General features: G+C 47.8%; 1 protein-coding gene across 4 annotated transcripts in view; it reads left to right on the top strand.

Annotated features, from left to right (window-relative positions):
* The window catches only part of plxnb1b (plexin b1b), a 270,085-nt gene that overhangs the window by 162,756 nt on the left and 86,804 nt on the right, over positions 1-20,525 (top strand). For all 4 annotated transcript variants that reach the window (XM_078209833.1, XM_078209837.1, XM_078209834.1 and 1 more), the window contains 4 exons: positions 7,695-7,877; positions 10,967-11,095; positions 13,574-13,674; positions 19,197-19,329. In XM_078209833.1, the coding sequence (XP_078065959.1) occupies positions 7,695-7,877; positions 10,967-11,095; positions 13,574-13,674; positions 19,197-19,329 (546 nt within the window). The remainder of the gene's footprint in view (positions 1-7,694; positions 7,878-10,966; positions 11,096-13,573; positions 13,675-19,196; positions 19,330-20,525) is intronic.

The following is a 20,525-nucleotide window of genomic DNA, read 5'->3' on the forward strand; positions in this document are numbered from 1 at the left end:
ATGGCAGCAGGGAAGAAGCTGTTCTTGAGTTGATTGGTCTTAGACTTTTGTATCTTTTTCCCAACAAAAGAAAGTGGAAGAGAGTATGTCGGGTGCGTGAGGTCCTTAATTATGCTGGCTGCTTTTTTGAGACAGCAGGAAGTGTAGACAGAGTCAATGGATGGGAGGCTGGTTTGCATGAAGGACTGGGCTTCATTCATGATCCTTTGTAGTTTCTTGCGATCTTGGTCAGAGCAGGAGCCAAACCAAGCTGTGATACATCCAGAAAGGATGCTTTCTATGGTGCATTGTGTAAAAGTTGGTGAGAGTTGCAGCGGACATGCCGGGTCCGATTTTACCATCAAGTTGCGCCCGTTTTCAAGCACCAAAATTTGCTAAAATTGGGCATGAGGGGAGGAGCGCAATGCATGCCCGCCTCCGCGCCGATTCCCCCTTTACCAAGGCCTGAAAATGGCCGCGATCAGGACCGCACCCAGAACGGGTGCGACGGCCATTTAAATGCATTTCAATGCATTTAAATTGACTTAATGGGCTGCGCGCCCAACCTTACCGGCACTTCCCCCTTTACCACCGTGTTTGTCCATCCAGAATCGGCGCAAAACAGACCTGCTCCACAAAAGTCCGATTCGGGCGCTCCAGTTGGTGAGGAAGTAAGTACCGAGCATCCGCTGCCACTTTGCCTGAGATCGGTGGGGGAGGGAGGGGGGAGGTCCGCTGCCACTCTGCCTGAGATCAGTGGGGGAGGGAGGGGGGAGGTCCGCTGCCACTCTGCCTGAGATCGGTGGGGGGGAAGGGGGGGAGGGGCAACGCGATCGGTCTAGGTGCCGGGGGTGGGGGGATAAGGGGGTCAGTAATGTTGTGGGGGTGGGGCAATGTCTGTGGGGGCCAGGGGGAGGCATTATCCGGCGATGTTGCAGGGGAGCTGCATTCTATTTTTATTTGTCTGTCCCATGTGCAGTTGGAAGCGCCGATCGGAGCTGCAAGATTTCGGGCTTGTGCAGCGTGATTCGGAATTGCTGATATTGTTTCAGGCAGAGTGTATCTGGGGGCGCCTGAGAACGGGTGTAAAATTCAGATCTGAAACACTCCCAGTTTCAAGTCCGCCCAGCACTTGGAATCAAAATGGTAAAATAGGGCCCGCCGAATTTCCTTTGGCTCCTGAGAAAGTAGAGGCATTATTGGCAGTAGCTGAACCCCAGAGACCAGGAAATCCTTCCTTGGATTGACCTGATTCTTTCAAAAGTGTGTAAAAGGGATAAAATCCATTGCTAATTTCTTCAGAGACCGAGTCCAGGAAACTTCAGAACATTTATCATTCTTATCCCTGAAATTACACTGGATATTTTTGCCACGGCATTTCTACAGAATGGTCTGTTCTTGCAATTAAACTCCGAGTGACACTAGTTTAAAAGTTGTATTTAAATTTTCAGAGTTGTGCAGCTGTACGGGTGCTGTGTCAGGCGCTGTGAGTGAGCAACACAGACCAGCAAGTTCTCAAGAAGGAGTTCAAAAGTATTTACACATGGTATTAGGAATGAAAGTTGCAACGTATTTCAACGTTTATTAGTGTCACAAGTAGGCTTACATTAACACTGCAATGAAGTTACTGTGAAAATCCCCTAGTCGCCACACTCTGGCGCCTGTTTGGGTACACTGAGGGAGAATTTAGCATGGCCAGTGCACCTAACCGGCACATCTTTCGGACTGTGGGAGGAAACCGGAGCACCCGGAGGAAACCCACACAGACATGGGGAGAACGTGCAGACTCTGCACAGACAGTGACTCAAGCCAGGAATTGAACCCGGGTCCCTGGCGCTGTGAGGCAGCAGTGCTAACCACTGTGCCACCGTGCCGTAGCATTACCTAATCACCTGTCTGAGGGTCAACATGGATATAAGTGGGAATTCTACATCCACATACTGCAGTTCCATTACTCAATGGTTCTCATCATATTTCAGAGACCCAAATAGTTACCGGAAACTTCATTATCTTCTGCCATCAGAAATTTCTTTTACCTTGTTTTCTGTGGATCTGAGTACCTGTACACGTTTGTGTCCATAGAATCCCTACAGTGCAGAAGAAGGACATTCGGCACTTTGAGTCTGCACCGACTTTCCAACAGATCATCCCACCCAGGCCCTATCCCTGTATCCTCATCTATTTGCCCCATTAATCTCCCTAACTTACACATCTTGGAACACTGAGGTGCAATTTAGCATGGCCAATTCACCTAACCTGCGCATTTTTGGAGTGTGGGAGGAAACCGGAGCACCTGAAGGAAACCCATGCAGACATGGGGAGAACGTGCAGACTCCACACAGACAGTAACCCTAGGCTGGAATTGAACGCGGGTCCCTGGTGCTGTGAGGCAGCAGTGCCAACCACTGTGCCACCTGTGTCCTTTTGACGAAGGCTTTTTAAAAATGTGTGGTTCTCAACCCTCAGTAAAGATTCGTGGAGCTTGTCCCAAACCATGGTGTTTGAAATTGCCCCTCGGTCCTTGAGGCTGTTCGGAGCTCCAAAGAATTGTCACCTCTGCCAAACCAAATCGGACAAATACTTGTCGGTTATTGCACCAAATCTGCCTTCCATTGGCCACCTGAAAGCAAATATGGACCTCGCCCGCGGCTGGGATTCTCCGGCGCCGTCACAGTGAATGAATGTTTGGCTGAGTGCCAAATTCTCCATTTTCGCTGGCAGCAGTGGGGGGCGTATGAAATCGGAGAATCATGACCAGTTAAGTGAACAAAGATAAAGTTACATATTTATTTGTGTCACAAATAGAATAACATTCACACTGCAATGAAGTTACTGTGAAAATCCCCTAGTTGCCACACCCCGGCACCTGTTTGGGTACACTGAGGGAGAATTTATCATGGCCCGCACAAACAATGACCCAAACCAGGAATTGAACTCGGGTCCCTGGCACTGAGAGGCAGCAGTGCTAACCACTGTGCCACCATGCTGCCCACTTGTATGTACGTGTGCTTATATAGAGCTTTTAATGACCCTCAGGACATCCTGCAATGTTTCACAGATAATGGAGTGTTGTTGGTTGCTGCCACTGAGCACAGGTTAATTCCAAAGGGAAGCAATAAGTTGAACATTCTGTGTTGCTTGCTGGGTTTAAACCCACTTGGATGCCGACTTGTGTCCAAACTTACTCTTGGTATAACAGCCAGGTAAAATAAAAATTCTATCTCAAGAATAATGAGATAAAATAATGATTATTATTTAAGTGTGTTAACATGCACTGCCCTCCCCGCCCCGATCCCCATCAACTACCCCATCCCGACGGTAGCCAAACCCTGTCTCTGGCGATGGATATGCTACTTAAATTCTCCTCATGCTCCCTCTTCCAGGAAATTTCTCCATCATCAATGCTCCGTCCTCTTCATTGTCATAACCCCATTAATATAATGCTGTTGCTATCACAGCCAACAAGGCAAAGTTTGTATACCCAGAGCTTGCAGAGTCATTTAATATTGGTTTGAGGGGCATTTATCACAGAAGCCCTACAGTGCAAAAAGAGGCCATTTGGCCCATTGAGCCTACACCGACAACAATCCTATCCAGACCCTATCCCTGTGACCCCATATATATACCCTGCTAATCCCCCTGACACTAAGGAGCATTTTAGCATGGACAATCCACCTAACTCGCACATCTTTGGACTGTGGGAGGAAACCGGAGTACCCAGTGGAAACCCACACAGACACGGGGGAATGTGCAAACTCCACACAGACAGTGACCCAAGGCCAGAATTGAACCCAGGCCGCTGGCGCTGTGAGACAGCAGTGCTAACCACTGTGCCGCCGTGCCACCCACATTTACTTTCCAATCCAACATCTGGCCCCTGCTGGCTGTGAGGATGTTATTGTTCAGTTTTTGTTCTGTGGTCTTCCTGTGAGCCAGCAGAGAGCGGAAACTTTATGGGATGCAACCTCCAACAATCATTGCTTATCATTGCGATGGCCACAGGGGGATTGGCAAAGAAGAGGTACGACTAGAATGGTTACTTGTGCATGTGGTCACATTGAGAACACACATCGCTGGACTGACACTTGTTCAGTTTGACTGAGTAAAAAGTTAAAGTTTATTCATTAGTCACAAGTAAGGCTTACATTAACACTGCAATGAAGTTACTGTGAAATACTCCTCGTCGCCACACTCTGGTGCCTGTTCGGGTCAATGCACCTAACCAGCACGTCTTTCAGAATGTGGGAGGAAACCGGAGCACCCGGAGGAAACCCACGCAGACACGGAGAGAATGTGCAAACTCCAGACAGACAGTGACCCAAACCGGGAATCGAACCCGGGTCCCTGGCGCTGTGAGGCGTCAATGTTAGCCGTGCCGCCCACATGAGAGAGACTTATGAGAGCGACTTGCAAAGATGGATTTATCTGTAAGCAGATGCTAGCTCAGTTTCAGAGGGAATGAGAGGATAACTGAGGCCCGTGGTGATGGGTTTGCCAGTGAGGTTCCCCTAACTAAGGGTGGTAAATTGGACCTAACAAGGTGGGTGGGATGATGAACCAGGAGTATGTGATGTTGTTGCAGTGAGTATGTTCTAGCAGTGGCAATGGCTGCTGTGCTGGCGGGTTAAGATTGTCAGAGGGATAGAGAGTTGGATGGGGCTTGCAGAGTTGCCTCTGTCTGGCCGGTTCAGGTTCAGCCTCGGAGAGTGTGTGAATAGTAGCTTAAGAGATTGGTTTGGATAGAGACAGGCACTTTGATAGAGGTAGTTAAGTGAGTTTGAGATATAAGTTTACGTTTTAAGTTGATTTATTAGTGTCACAAGGAGAGTCATAGAGCAATACAGCATGGAAACAGGCCATTCGGCCCAGCCGGTCCATGCTGACCATGGTACCCTCCCAGATCGTCCCAATTGCCCATGTTTGGCCCCGTCCCTCCAATCATTTCCCATCCATGTACTTATCCAAATGCTTTATAAACGTTGCTATTGAACCTGCCTCAATCACTTTCTCTGGCAGCTCATTCCATATACGCGCCATCCTCTGTGTGAAGAAGTTGTCCCTCAGGCCCCTTTTAAATCTTACCCCGCTCACCGGTGCCCTCGAGTTTTCAATTCCCCTACCCTGGGAAAAAGGCTCTGTGCATTCATCCTATCTATGCCCTTAATGTCGGCTTACATTAACATGCAATGAAGTAACTGTGAAAATCCCCTAGTCACCACACTCCGGCGCCTGTTCGGGTACACTGAGGGAGAATTTAGCATGGCCCACTGCGCCTAACCAGCACGTCTTTCGGACTGTGGGAGGAAACCAGAGGAAATCCACGCAGTCACGGGGAGAACGTGCAAACTCCGCACGGTGACCCAAACCGGGAATCGAACCCGGGCCCCTGGTGCTGTGAGGCAGCAGTGCTAACCACTGTGTCACCGCACCACCCATAGAGACATCCTTACAAATCCTCACAAAGTGAGCTTGTTTTCTTTTGAACAAATGGACCATTCTATGTCGTCGAACTGCTTCACTTTTTTGCTTCTTTTATCAAATCCAGATTTGTTGGCATGTTTGCTCCTCTACTTCTCCTTGCCTGAATTGCTGAGCAGATTCTCCAATAAATTGGCTAATGAGGCGGGCGAACCTGTTTCTGCTTTGTCTTGTCGAGCACAAGAGGGAGGGGTGGGGGGAGGGGAGAAAGACTTATCAAATTACCTGGCTAGTGGCAGCATTCGGTTCCTGTCCTGCTCTCTGCTAAAGAAGCGGCGACTTGGCAGCTTGAGTACCTGAGGTGACCCTTCTCTCACCTGGGATCATTTTCTTGGCACACGAGTCAGCAATGAGTGAGGAATGCTTCTGTGCAGCATTAGGCAGCCCATTAGAGGCCAAGCAAATATTTAAAGAAAGCAAGTATAAAGAGAAAAGGATTGGACCAGAAGACTTGGAATTGGATCAAAGGAACAGATGGCAAAAGGACTGGAGTGGGGTTTTTTTTAGATTAAAGAAGAAATGCAGCAAAAATCGAGGCTTTATGTTGGACATTTTAAAAATAATGACAGCGAGATGTTTGAACCGAAGTCCATTTCATCTCGAAACCGTTCATTTCGTGGCTGTGTTTGTGCCAATGCAATCTGGCCACCACACAACGATGAATGGCAAAGCCACATAATTGAAACAGCCTGAGATTTCGATGCAAACTGGAGGAACATCATCTCATCTTCCGGCTAGCCACTTTACCCTTGCATTAAGTTGATCTTTCTCCACACCCTAGCTATGACTGTAACACTACTTTCTGCACTCTCTCGTTTCCTTCTCTACGAACGGTATGCTTTGTCTGTATAGCGCGCAAGAAACAATATTTTCACAGTATGTCAATACATGTGACAATAATAAATCAAATCCAATAGCCTTCCAGTCTCGACATCGAATTCAACAAGATGTGCGGGTTAGATTGATTGGCCAGGTTAGAAATTGTCCCTTAGAGTCCTGGGATGCGTAGGTTAGAGGGATTAGCGGGTAAAATATGTGGGGGTAGGGCCTGGGTGGGATTGTGGTCGGCGCAGACTCGATGGGCCGAATGGCCTCCTTCTGCACTGTAGGGTTTCTATGTTTCTATGTAACTTCAGATGGTTTGCTCGACCCCACCTTGACCCCTTTGTTTTCATTCCATTTTATTTCATCTTTTACTGTTCTCTACCTTGGATTTCTCTATTGTCTTTCTTCATTTTTCTTCTTACTTTATCCTCCCCTTCCTTTACCTTTTCTCCCCCTTTTGCTTCTCCTTTTCTAAATTTTATTTCTATCCCATCCATTCCCCCCCCCCCCCTCCTCCCCCAAACATCTTCATCTGTCACAGTTTATCCTCTCATTTTAGTTTCTCTGCCGTTTGGCCATTCACACCCTTTATTCTCTCTGTGGACTGCCATTTCCTTGGTTTCTGTGGCTATGACTCATCTTTCATTCCCTCCCCCCGCAGTATAAATATCTCCCACTTTCTGTGCCTTTTAGCTTTGACATGGGGTCATCTGGACTGGAAACGCCAGCTCTTTTCTCTCCTTACAGATGCTGCCAGACCCGCTGAGATTTTCCAGCGTTTTCTCTTTTGGTTTCAGATCCCAGCATCCGCAGTAATTTACTTTTAGCCTGAGGCTTCCACTTTCCGACTGCCTCCCATAATTGTAAGCACGGCAAAGAGCCGAACACAGCTCCTTGAAGGCCTGACTTGGCCTGAAATCAGCCGAGCCGCTGTAATTGACGCTTAAGGTGACGAGAAATGGTTTGCTCGATGTAGGTGGTTGGCTGCGAAAAGTATGGACGGTGTAGAAAAGTATGGACGGTGTAAGCAGTGGGGACTATGGGTGGAATTCTCCCATCCCACCGGCTACGGGAATTGTAGTGGGTGGGAGTGGACTATGCAAACCATTGACCATGGATGAAATTTTCCCGCCTTGGGGCGAGCACAGGCAGAAAATCCCACCCTATATTTCATATTTTTCAAAGTCGAACCCAGTCACTGTGGGAATAGACTGTGTACAGCATCTTGCACCTGTAACACATGGCAGAAGCAAATGGAAATGGACGCGGTGTTAGTTTCAGCGCACACTCAAAAGCCACTGGGCAAAGGGGATTGTGTTTATCTTTTAAACCCGTTCATTTTAATTATTGATTCAACGTTCTCCCTTTAAACAATCTGATTGTGTTATTTTCCTCCCCCTCTCTGGCTACAGGACACGCTAAATGCTTACCCCTGTGGGTATGACCACACACCCAGCCCAATGGCCAGTCGCATTCCCGTCGAGGCGTCTCTGGTTCTCAAGGTTGCTGAGGGACGCCTGGTTGCCGTGGCAGTGACTGTGGAGATGGAGCACACCATCGTCTTTGTGGGAGATGCTAAGGGGCACCTTCACAAGGTAAGAGTAGATGCCAAGGACAAAACCTGGAGAACAGGGGGCAATGTCTCTCTGTCTAGCCAGAGAAACCCATCTCCAGGAAGGAGAGAATAACTGAAATGCACCTTCTATCGCTAAACCGGCCAGTGTTTTAAAAATGGGATTCAGCTTTTAACTGAAAGTGGTATTTTCTAGTCCTCCTTGTGCGAGAGAAAGGACTTGTTCTTCCACAGTTTTCAAAGCTGTTTTTCGCATCTGCAGGACCCCCCCCAGAAACCTTAATCCAACCCATACCATCGCCTGCTGACTGGGGACAGGGAGAGTGTTAAATTATCCCTCAAGTGTCACTGGACTGTTTCGCGATTTGATTTGATTTGATTTGATTTCTTATTTTCACATGTATTAGTATATAGTGTAAAGTATTGTTTCCTGCGCACTATACAGACAAAGCATACCCTTCATAGAGAAGAAAAGGAGAGAGTGCAGAATGTAGTGTCACAGTCACAGCTAGAGTGTAGAAAAAGATCAACTTAATACAAGGAAAGTCCATTCAAAAGTCTGACAGCAGCAGGGAAGAAGCTATTCTTGAGTCGGTTGGTATGTGACCTCAGACTTTTGCATCTTTTTCCCGCCGGAAGAAGGTGGAAGAGAGAATGTCAGGGTTGCGTGGGGTCCTTAATTATGCCAAGGCAGTGGGAAGTGTAGACAGAGTCAGTGGATGGGAGGCTGATTTGTGTGGTGGATTGGGCTACATTCACGACCCTTTCATAGAAGAAATCATAGAAGCCCTACAGTACAGAAAGAGGCCATTCGGCCCATCGAGTCTGCACCGACCACAATCCCACCCAGGACCTACCCCCATATCCCTACATATTTACCCGCTAATTCCTCTAACCTACACATCTCAGAACACTAAGGGACAATTTTAGCATGGCCAATCAACCTAACCCGCACATCTTTGGACAGTGGGAGGAAACCGGAGCACCCGGAGGAAACCCACGCAGACACGAGGAGAATGTGCAAACTCCACACAGACAGTGACCCGAGCCGGGAATCGAACCCAGGTCCCTGGAGCTGTGAAGCAGCAGTGCTAACCACTGTGCTACCGTGCCGCCCCTGCTACCGTGCCGCCCCTTTGTCATTCCTTGCAGGCTTGGGCAGAGCAGGAGCCATACCAAGCTGTGATACAACCAGAAAGAATGCTTTCTTTGGTGCATCTGTAAAAGTTGGTGAGAGTCGTAGCCAACATGCCAAATTTCCTTAGTCTTCTGAGAAAGTAGAGGCGTTGGTGGGCTTTCTTAACTATAGTGTTGGCATGGGGGGACCTTGCAGGAGGGCATTACAGCCACATTCAGGCCTGTCCTGCCTCAGCTTTGAAAGGGTCACTGACCTCTATTCCTCCTTTAGACCACAAACATCAAAAGCTGCCTCTCTGACGGGGGCTGTGACGAAGAGTGATGTTGGACTCAGCGTTTGCTCTTTGTTTTGCTCTGCACAGACGCCGCTGAGCTTTTCCAGTGTTGTCTGTTTTTATTTCAGACTTTCAGTGTCTGCAGTAATTTGATTTTATCTCAGAGCAGCAAGTTCACCCCAGGCCAGCAATTACTCAATTGAACATCAAATCAGTAAGGATGTTGCAGAGGTAGTGGCAGCAACTTTCCAATCCTGCTGAGATTCAGAGGGTCTTTTATTCATTCATGTGGCTCTAGCTGGCTGGACCAACATTTATTGTCCATCCTTAATTGCCCTTGACTCCTGATTCAGAGCAATGTAGTTGACATTTATGAGGGCCTTGAGCTCCCTCTGTTTCCTAAGACCATAAGACATAGGAGCAGAATCAGACCACTCGGCCCATCGAGTCTGCTCCGCCATTCAATCATGGTTGATATTTTTCTCATTCCCATTCTCCTGCCTTTTCCCGATAACCCCTGATCCCCTTATTAATCAAGAACCTATCTATCTCTGTCTTAAAGACACTCAATGACCTGGCCTCCACAGCCTTCTGCGGCATAGAGTTCCACAGATTCGCCACTCTCTGGCTGAAGAAATTTCTCCTCATCTCTGTTTTAAAGGATCGTCCCTTTAGCCTGAGGTTGTACTCTCTGGTTCTAGTTTTTCCTACGAGTGGAAACATCCTCTCCACGTCCGCCCTATCCAGGCCTCACAGTATCCTATAAATTTCAATAAGATCTCCCCTCATCCTTCTAAACTCCAACGAGTACAGATCGAGAGTCCTCAGTCTTCCTCATACGACAAGTTCTTCATTCCAGGGAACATTCTTATGAACCTCCTCTGGACCCTTTCCAAGGCCAGTGCATCCTTCCTGAGATATGAGGCCCAAAACTGCTCACAATACTCCAAATGGGGTCTGACCAGAGCCTTATACAGCCTCAGAAGTACATCCCTGCTCTTGTATTCTAGCCCTCTTGACATGAAGCTAACATTGCATTTACCTTCCTAATTGCCGACCAAACCTGCACATTAACCTTACGAGAAGCTTGAACAATGACTCCCAAGTCCCTTTGTGTTTCTGATTTCTTAAGCATTTTCCCATTTAGAAAATAGTCTATGCCTCCATTCCTCTTTCCAAACTGCATAACCTCACACTTTTCCACATTGTATTCCATCTGCCACTTCTTTGCCCACTCTCCTAACCTGTCCAAGTCCTCCTGCAGCTCCCCCGCTTCCTCAGTACTACCTGTCCCTCTACACATCGTTCTATCATCTGCAAACTTAGCACCAGTGCCTTCAGTTCTTTCCTGAGGCACAACACTAGTCACCGGCTGCCATCCTGAAAAAGACCCCTTTATTCCCACAAAGTGTAAATATTTTTTTTGTTTTTACCATTTGAAGTTGATAGTTTTATTAATATACAAATGATTAAACATTTTCTATAACTCATTCTGAGATATATTCATAATGAGTTATTCAATGTATTTAACCTTATTCATGGGCTCATGTTTAGTGAACAAGCCTGATTTCAATCTTGTGTCCCACTGAGATGAAGGAGAGTCAGTCACACGACCCACTCACTAGCCTAGGTTGCTCATCAGTGATCTATTGTGTTGAGACTCATGAACATAGCAACTTGTTTTCTTCCACTGACATAGGTTTTTGTGAAGCCATCCGGAGAGGCGGAGCGATATTCAACTCTCCTCATCCAGTCCAACGCAGTAGTCAACAGTGACCTGGTATTTGACAGCGAGCAGAAACACCTTTACGTCACAACGCAGTTGAAGGTACGTCCTCGGAAGTGAAGCCTTTAAAAAGGGTTAGGGGCTAATATTGCTCCATCCAGTGACCATGGAACCGTCGTTGCTGGATGTGTTAGCGGAATGGGAGGGGTGGTGGTCACCATGTTTGGATTGTTACTGAGGAAAAATGAATTGAAATTAAGACAAATCTATCCTATGATACAGTTGAGGAGCTGGACAGTGCATCGGGGGAACATTCTTGACATGGGATACCCATATAGACCAAGCTGGAAGAGCAGGGATTGATGGAGGATAGGGGATGAAAGATCAGATACATCCATGTTACTCCCAGCCAGATGAAGCAGAACAGAGTGTAGAGATGCCTGTCATTAACATGCTCCCTGGGCTGGTTTAGCTCAGTTAGCTGGACGGCTGGTTAGTGATGCAAAGCGATGCCAACAGCGTGGGTTCAATTCCCGTATTGGGCTGAGGTTATTCATGAAGGCCCCGCCTTCCCAACCTTACCCCTTGCCTGAGGTGCGGAGAGGTTAAATCACCACCAGTCTCTGGTCATCTGGGACTACGGTGACTCTTACCTAACATGTTCCCAAGTGAACATGTGCACATTTAACATAACGGCTGGAATTTTAGCGCCTCGCCCGCTCCGGGACAGCATTCTCCGATGGCCTCGGGCAGGATCTTACGAGCCTCGGGCGGGCGAGGCGGTAAAATTCCAACAAATATGTCTGCACAGAAATGCAGAAACGGTATTTTGGCTTCGGCAAAATGAAGCGAAGATCGCACATCGTGGCAGTCAGGCTTCCACTTGTGCAGGAGATAGTGTTTCAGAAGGAAACAGAAGGTTCAGTGTTCTGCTCCAGTGCGGTTACAACACAGCATGGGGGCAAGGCTTTCTGTGGAACAAATTAACACTTTCCTTTGATGCATTCTTTACAGGGCTTGAATCTAATTTCATGTCTGAAGCGATGTACTTGAGTTAGTTTGTGCAGCTGCAGATTGTGAGGTTGGAGGCAGAGAAGCACGCAGTGTCAGGGAGGGCACGCAGTGTCAGGGAGGGCACGCAGTGTCAGGGAGGGCACGCAGTGTCAGGGAGGGCACGCAGTGTCAGGGAGGGCACGCAGTGTCAGGGAGGGCACGCAGTGTCAGGGAGGGCACGCAGTGTCAGGGAGGGCACGCAGTGTCAGGGAGGGCACGCAGCGTCAGGGAGGGCACTCAGCGTCAGGGAGGGCACTCAGCGTCAGGGAGGGCACTCAGCGTCAGGGAGGGCACTCAGCGTCAGGGAGGGCACTCAGCGTCAGGGAGGGCACTCAGCGTCAGGGAGGGCACGCAGCGTCAGGGAGGGCACTCAGCGTCAGGGAGGGCACTCAGCGTCAGGGAGGGCACTCAGCGTCAGGGAGGGCACTCAGCGTCAGGGAGGGCACTCAGCGTCAGGGAGGGCACTCAGCGTCAGGGAGGGCACGCAGCGTCAGGGAGGGCACGCAGCGTCAGGGAGGGCACGCAGCGTCAGGGAGGGCACGCAGCGTCAGGGAGGGCACGCAGCGTCAGGGAGGGCACGCAGCGTCAGGGAGGGCACGCAGCGTCAGGGAGGGCACGCAGCGTCAGGGAGGGCCGAGCGGTTGCAGCAGACGGGGTTATTTAGCGATAGCTGCATTGCTGGGAACGGGATGGGGATTAGAGGCTGAAGTTGTTACAGGTTGGCCGGGAAAGTGTATGACCTCGCACTTTGGGCTTTGCGAATTACTGGGGTGGGGGAATGGGCAGCCAATGACTCTCTCAATTCTTGATTTGATTTATTATTGTCACAGGTATTATCATACAGTGAAAAGCATTGTTTCTTGCGTGCGATACAGAGCATACTATTCATAGAGAAGGAAAGGAGAGGGTGCAGAGTGTAGTGTTACAGTCATAGCTAGGGTGTAGAGAAAGATCAACTTAATGCGAGGTAGGTCCATTCAAAAGTCTGATGGCAACAGGGAAGAAGCTGTTCTTGAGTCGGTTGGTATGTGACCTCCAGACTTTTATATTTCTTTCCTGACGGAAGAAGGTGGAAGAGAGAATGTCTGGGGTGTGTGGGGTCCTTGATGATTCTGGCTGCTTTTTCGAGGCAGCAGGAAGTGTAGACAGTGCCGATGGATGACAGGCTGGTTTGCCGGCGTTGGACTGGGGTGGGCACAGTAAGAAGTCTCACAACACCAGGTTAAAGTCCAACAGGTTTATGTGGAATCACGAGCTTTCGGAGCGCTGCTCCTTTATCAGATGATTGGACTTTACTCACCTGATAAAGGAGCAGTGCTCCGAAAGCTCGTGATTCCAAGTAAACCTGTTGGACTTTAACCTGGTGTTGTGAGACCTCTCGGGTCAGAAGATGCATCAAAACATTTCTGTTTTGCTCTTTCTGGGGCCGTTGTTTTTCTTCCTCCCAAAGAGCGAAGTTGAACTGAGGGAAAGGTCCTCCTGTGGAAAACTGTTTCACGTAACTGTGTTTCTTGGTTTTCGTTGCAGGTGTTGAAACTTCCTGTGAGCGAGTGCTCGGAGCACCTGGACTGCCAGTCCTGTCTTGTACCGAGAGATCCGTACTGCGGCTGGTGCATACTGCAAGGCAGGTGAGTCACAGAGGAGGAGGCCTAATAAATCCCATCCCTGGTTGTGTCATCCTCACTACGTGCTTTACCTACTGGCCCAGAATTTGCTACGCTGCTTGTTTGGAGTCTGTGTTTACTTGTGGCACAGGCAGACACGACGTGTGTGCCGACAAAGTGTGGGAAGCCCACCTCCCCGTACCTGGAAAACTGGCACTCGGAGCTAAATTTAGTCACCAGTAAATCTGGGGCTGATGAAGAAACTAAGAAAATAGGCAAAGAAAAAAATGAACACAGGCTTAAAATATAAAATACAGGAGCAAAATGCAGCAATGTATCTCCACCAAAACAAAGTTTTAAAGTTTTTTTTTATTAGTCACAAGTAAGGCTTACATTGACACTGCAATGAAGTTACTGAGAAATTCCCCTAGTCGACACATTCCGGCGCCTGTTCGTATCAATGCACCTAACCAGCACGTCTTTCAGACTGTGGGAGGAAACCGGAGGAAACCCATGCAGACACAGGGAGAACGTGCAAATTCCACACAGACAGTGACCCAAGTCGGGAATCGAACCTGTGTCCCTGACGCTGTGAGGCAGCAGTGCTAACCACTATGCCGCCATGCCACCCAGAATGGAAGTGGGAGCTAGAATCCAACTACTTCAGGCCAGGCCACTAAGAATTGGCCAGGGTGGTTTTCCTTTGATCTCTGGATGTGATTAACAATAGCAAGAGTTTGATCATTGCCCATTCCTAATCTGAACAGTTTGCCAAGTCACTCCAGAGGCTATTAAGAGGAAAGGGGTCGACAGTCACATGTGTACCAAGTCAGGTAAGGGAAGATTGGTTCCCTCCCCTGAAACCTGTGAGCATTTTAATTAAATCCAACCATTTTCCTGATCATTCCCAGTGCCGGGCTGCAGAGGGGGATCAGTTTCACACATACCACGTGAGATTTTGAACTTTTCAGCCTGAGGTGCTCGTCTGGTTCTATACTCATTACTCTGTCCTCTCCTCAAACGTCATGTTAATGTCTTGTCAAATTACATTGTTACAGTTTGTTAATTACATTAAGGTTAAGAGGAGCAGATTTAGAATTTTGTAGAATTATAGAATCCCTACAGTGCAGAAGGAGACCATTCGGCCCATTAAGACTGCACCGACAACAATCCCATCCCCGTATCCCCGTAACGCCACACATTTATCCTAGCTAGTCCCCCTGACACTAAAGTGGCAATTTAGCATGGCCAATCCACCTAACCCGCACATCTTTGGACTGTGGGAGGAAACAGGAGCACCTGGAGGAAACCCACACCGACACGGGGGCAATGTCCACACAGTCACCTAAGGCCAGAATTGAACCCAGGTGATGGGTATCAATTGAGCATGTATAAATAAGGGATGGCTAGGGCACTGAGTTAAGTGGGAGGGAAGCTGTGAGACTGAACAAGTCAATAAACTGTCTCGATAAAGAAAAGCTAAGTATTTTTGGTTTCTGCTTCATCAACCGGCTTGGATCCTTTTAACACTTCATAGGTGCCCCGAGTGCCAAAATTTGAACTTTTAAAAAATTCATTCGTGGGACATAGGCATCGCCGGCTGGGCCAGTATTCATTGCCCATCCCTAGTTGCCCGAGGGCAGTTGAGAGTCAACCACATTGCTGTGCCTCTGGAGTCACATGGGGGCCAGACCAGGTAAGGATGGCAGATTTCCTTCTCTCAAGGACATCAGTGAACCAGATGGGTTTTTCCGACAATCGACAATGGTTTCATGGTCATTGTTAGACTCTTAATTTCCAGATTTTAAAAAAATTGAATTCAAATTCCACCATTTGAACCCAGATCCCCAGAAGATTAATTGAGTTTCTGGATTAATAGTCTAGCGATAAAACCACTCAGCCATCGCCTCCCCCTAAAACTCCACAAATAATAATAATGTCAGCATAGGACCTTATTTGGCAAGGATGCTGACGTTAGTGAGCAATACAGCCTCCATTTGGAAAACTTCTTAGCCATGCGTTGCAGGAGACAGCAGCCCTGGCCACGCCCAGAATCCCCCCCAGTGCCATTGATGAAACGTTGCAGTTTTAGGACTAACTTTCACTCTGATTTGGATCTTGTGCTTCTGCTGTTTGCACTCATCAGAGGAAAAAACAAGATGGAGAGGGGTGCTGCTTGTAAAATTCCCCAATCCGGCCAGGAGTACATGAAACACCATTTGCTTTCAGGCTTATCTGGGGAAGCTAATGATCCTACTAGCAGACTAAATTCCAAAGGAAGTTTCATGATGTGGAGTCCACACTAGGAATCTGAATCAAAGTTTCAAAGCCAAAAGCTTTCAGTGATTGAACTAAGTGGGAAGTGGAAGATGGATTTTCTATGAAAGTTTAATGAAAACCAATAAAGCTGATGCGTAGGAACATTAGTAAAGATGGAAAAGGGTTTTGATGTGATTACTAACCATTCACTGAAATTATTCAATCAATACAAGTCTCTGAACAGCAGATATTGTGATGCAACTTGAGGACTTTTGACTATAATTTTTAAAAATTCATTCATGGGACATGGGCATCGCTGGCTGGCCAGCATCTATTGCCCATCCCGAGGGGGGAGGCGATGGCCTAGTGATATTGTCGCCAGATTATTAATCCAAAAGCTCCGCTAATGTTCCGGGGACCTGGGTTCGAATCCCGTCACGGCAGGGAGTGGAATTTGAATTCACAAAATAATCTGGAATTAAGAATCTAACGATGACCATGAAAACATTGTCAATTGTTGAAAAAACCCATCTGGTTTATTAATGCCCTTTAAGGAAGGAAATCTGCTGTCCTTACCTGGTCTGGCCTACATGTGACTCCAGAGCCACAGCAATGTGGTTGACTCTGAACTGCCCTTCGGGGGCAACTTGGGATGGGCAATAAGTACTGGCCAGCCAGTGACGCCCATGTTCCACAAATGAATAAAAAAATTAGTGAAAGCTGTCATTTATGGAATAGTATTGTTTGGAATCATGTGTGTAGATTTTGGCACTTAACCATGCGAAGGAGCTTGGCCCATTACGAGGAATTCAGACCCGAAGCTCCTCCTTCTTCTTAGGCAGTCCCTCTGAGTCAAGGGTGATTTGCTTCCACACTGTGTGATCGACAGTCTCTGTTATGGTGGGGCAGACGGTGGTTGGAGGAGGGGATGGGTGGGGGTTGCCACCTCCTCCTTTCGCTGCCGACACTTGGCTTCAGCTTTCTCTCAGCAATGAAACTCGAGGAACTCAGCTCCTTCCCGGATGCTTTCCCTCCACTTTGGGTGGTCTTGGACCGGGATTTCCCAGATGGGGAATGTTGCATTTTTTCAAGGAGGCTTTTCGTAGAATCCCTACAGTGTAGAAGGAGGCCATTCGGCCCTTTGACTCTGCACCGACTCTTCCTGAGAGTACCTTACACAAGCCCTTTGCCCCCATCCTACCCCTGTAACCTAACACATTTACTATGGCTAATCCATCTAACCTACATATCTTTGGCAGCATGGTGGCACAGTAGTTAGCAGTAATGCCTCACAGCGCCAGAGACCCGGATTCGATTCCCAACTTGGGTGACTATCTGTGTGGAGTTTGCACGTTCTCCCCGTATCTGCGTGGGTTTCCTTTGCGTGCTCCAGTTTCTTCCCACAGTCCGAAACACATGCTGGTTAGGTGCATTGGCCATGTTAAATTCTCCCTCGGTGTACCCGAACAGGCGCTGGAGTGTGGCGACTAGGGGATTTTCACAGTAACTCAACTGCCCTCGGGCAACCAGGGATGGGCAATAAATGCTGGCCAGCCAGCGACACCTATGTCCCACGAATGAATTAAAAAAAACTGTTGTGTGATGGAGGGAGTATGGAAGAGACCTTTATTTTATCGATGTTTAGTGCTCTTGTACACCTCAGTGAAGGTGTCGATGATGGCTTGGAGCTAGGCCTCGAGTGTGTGCAGACGCAAGCATCGTTTACAGGACAGACAGGCAACCTTGAATCTGGCCTGCAGGCGGCGGAGGTTGAAGAGATTCCCGTTCGTTCTGTCATTTAGCTACTTTCAAAACCTGGCTTGTTTTAATTGGAAAATAGAGGGGAATGTGAGCCAGCACATTGAGAGGAATAAATGTAGATATAAGCAGTTTATTTGTATTGGACTGTGACCACTAAAGCAGAGGACAAGAGGGGAAAAAAAATTAATAAACCTTCAGTGAGATAAAAGATCAGAGTGATTTCTAACGCTCTGCAGAATAAAGTGTGCATGGAATAAAACTTAAGTAAGCGGAGCACTGTTCATTATTAACTTTGAAAGAGGTTGCTAGTTATTGGAAGATTAGAGGATAGCCACATAGATCATCCAGTACTTTGTGAAATATGATGGTTCCTGCAGTTGAAGAAATGCCGTTGCCAAAAAAAGCAACTGGATGAAGGATGGTTGAATTGTGGAAGATGAGATATGCGAGGAAAAATTTTATGAATTCCAATCGTGGCGTTTAACCCACCAGGAATGCATGTAGGGAATTCTGGATTCTGTCCGTACAATTTTCAGTTCATCAGGGCAGCAGGTCACGGGGAGGGGTGGGGGGTGTACAATGCTAATCTCCAATAGGTGCTCCAAATAGGCAAACAAAAGATTTACAAAGTTACCCCCCTGGTGTGGAATTTCAGTTCATTTACCTGGGAGAGAGGAGAAAAGTTTAAAAGTTTATTTATTGGTGTCACAAGTAGGCTTACATTAACACAGCAATGAAGTTACTGCGAAAATCCCCCAGTCACCACACTCCGGCGCCTGTTTGGGTACACTGAGGGAGAATTTAGCATGGCCAATGCACCTAATCAACACGTCTTTCAGACTGTGGGAGGAAACTGGAGCACCCGAAGGAAACCCACGCAGACACGGGGAGAACGTGCAGACTTCGCACAGACAGTGACCCAAGCCGGGAATCGAACCCAGGTCCCTGGCCGCTGTGAGGCAGCAGTGCCGGTTAGGTGCATTGGCCATGCTAAATTCTCCCTCAGTGTACCCGAACAGGCGCCGGAGTGTGGCGACTAGGGGATTTTCACAGTAACTTCATTGGAGCGTTACTGTAAGTCCATGAAACGGTTAACTCTGGAATGTGCCCGGTGGGTCAAATGCGTGACCTTTCACTTCCCATGCTGAACTCCCTGCTCGATTATCCGCAAAGTGCATTCCAGTCACGGTAATTTTGATTACTGCCTCGTACTGCAAGGTCAGAGGCTTTTTGAGATGGGAATGACATTTTGAATGCAGGTGATGGACAGTAAGCTGCAGCGTCTCTCCGCAATGTGCTTTGGAACTCTTGGCAAAGCCCTGGATCTGAAACTGAAAGATTCAGTTATAATTCGCTGAGCATTGTTGCAACGCAGCAAATTATATTGCAAGCTTTGATAAAGGTGTCCATTTCAACAGAACTGCCCATTCCTTTCACCGTCAGTGTGTGAACAGCTCACTGCTCCGAAACCATACGTTTGATGAGTACTTCGCCTGGCGTTGACGTGGTTTCCTTTCTACCGACAGGTGCAGCAGGAGGTCAGAGTGTGCAAGGGCCGGGGAAGGCATTCAGTGGCTCTGGAGCTACGAGGAAGGTCGACAGTGTCTGAGAGTGCAGACTTTGACGCCAGCTAATATCAGTAGAGAGGAGCAAAAACAGGTGAGAGTGTGAATGAATGGGCTTGTCAGGATGCAGTCCACAGCAGATGTTCTCGAGCATCCATCTGGGGAAATTCCTCGCGGGATACGTGAGAAATAGGAGCAGGGTTTGGCATACGGCCGATTGAGTTCACTTCCCAGTACATTGCTCCAGATGTAGTTTAGACCACGTAACCTGTGTGGAAATGTGTGGGTCTTTCCATCATGTCTTCAGCAGTTTGTATTTGAACTTAATTGCCCACTGGCCCACAGACCAATGCTCCAATTCCCTTATGGGTTTTGCTTTTGACCCAAGTCATTACTCTCTGAAGGTTAACATGCAGGTTCAGTTGGCAGTTAGGAAGGCAAATTCAATGTTAGCATTCATTTCTAGAGGGCTAGGATAAAAGAGCAGGGGTGTACTGCTGAGGCTGTATACGCCACGGTCAGACCCCATTTGGAATATTGTGAGCAGTTTTGGGTCCCATACCGAAGGAAGGATGTGCTGGCCTTGGAAAGGGTCCAGAGGAGGTTCACAAGAATGATCCCAGGAATGAAGAGCTTGTCATATGAGGAGTGGTTGAGGAGTCTGGGTCTATACCCAATGGAGTTTAGAAGAATAATGGGGGGTCTAATTGAAACTTAAACAATACTGAGTGGCCTGGACTGTGTGTGGAGAGGATGTTTCCATTAGTGGGAGAGACTAGAACTTGAGGGCACAACCTCAGAGTGAAAGGACCCTCCTTTAAAACTGAGATGAGGAGGAATTTGTTCAGCCAGAGGGTGGTGAAATCTGTGAAACTCATTGCCACAGAGGCTATGGAGGCCAGGTCATTGAGTGTCTTTAAGGCAGAGATAGATAGGTTCTTGATCAATAAGGGGATCAAGGGTTATGGGGAAAAGGCAGGAGAATGGGGATGAGAATCATATCAGCCATGATTGAATGGCAGAGCAGACCCAATGGGCCAAATGGCCTAATTCTGCTTCTATATCTTATGGTCTTATTGAATTTCACTACTAAACAGCAAAATTTGGTTGCAAGAGATGTGGAGACTGGACACTCTGTTATGGATCTTTGCAAAGTTAGTGAATATCTTCAGTTAATTCAAGGTTCACAAATATTTGACCCAATTCACTGCAATTGGTGTTTTTTTTTTAAGGGTCAAACCATGTTCAGTTTAGTCTAAATGACGCACGGCAGAAGGAGTCAGGACCATC

The sequence above is a fragment of the Mustelus asterias genome, chromosome 3 (assembly GCF_964213995.1).
Source record: "Mustelus asterias chromosome 3, sMusAst1.hap1.1, whole genome shotgun sequence".
Taxonomy (NCBI): domain Eukaryota; kingdom Metazoa; phylum Chordata; class Chondrichthyes; order Carcharhiniformes; family Triakidae; genus Mustelus; species Mustelus asterias.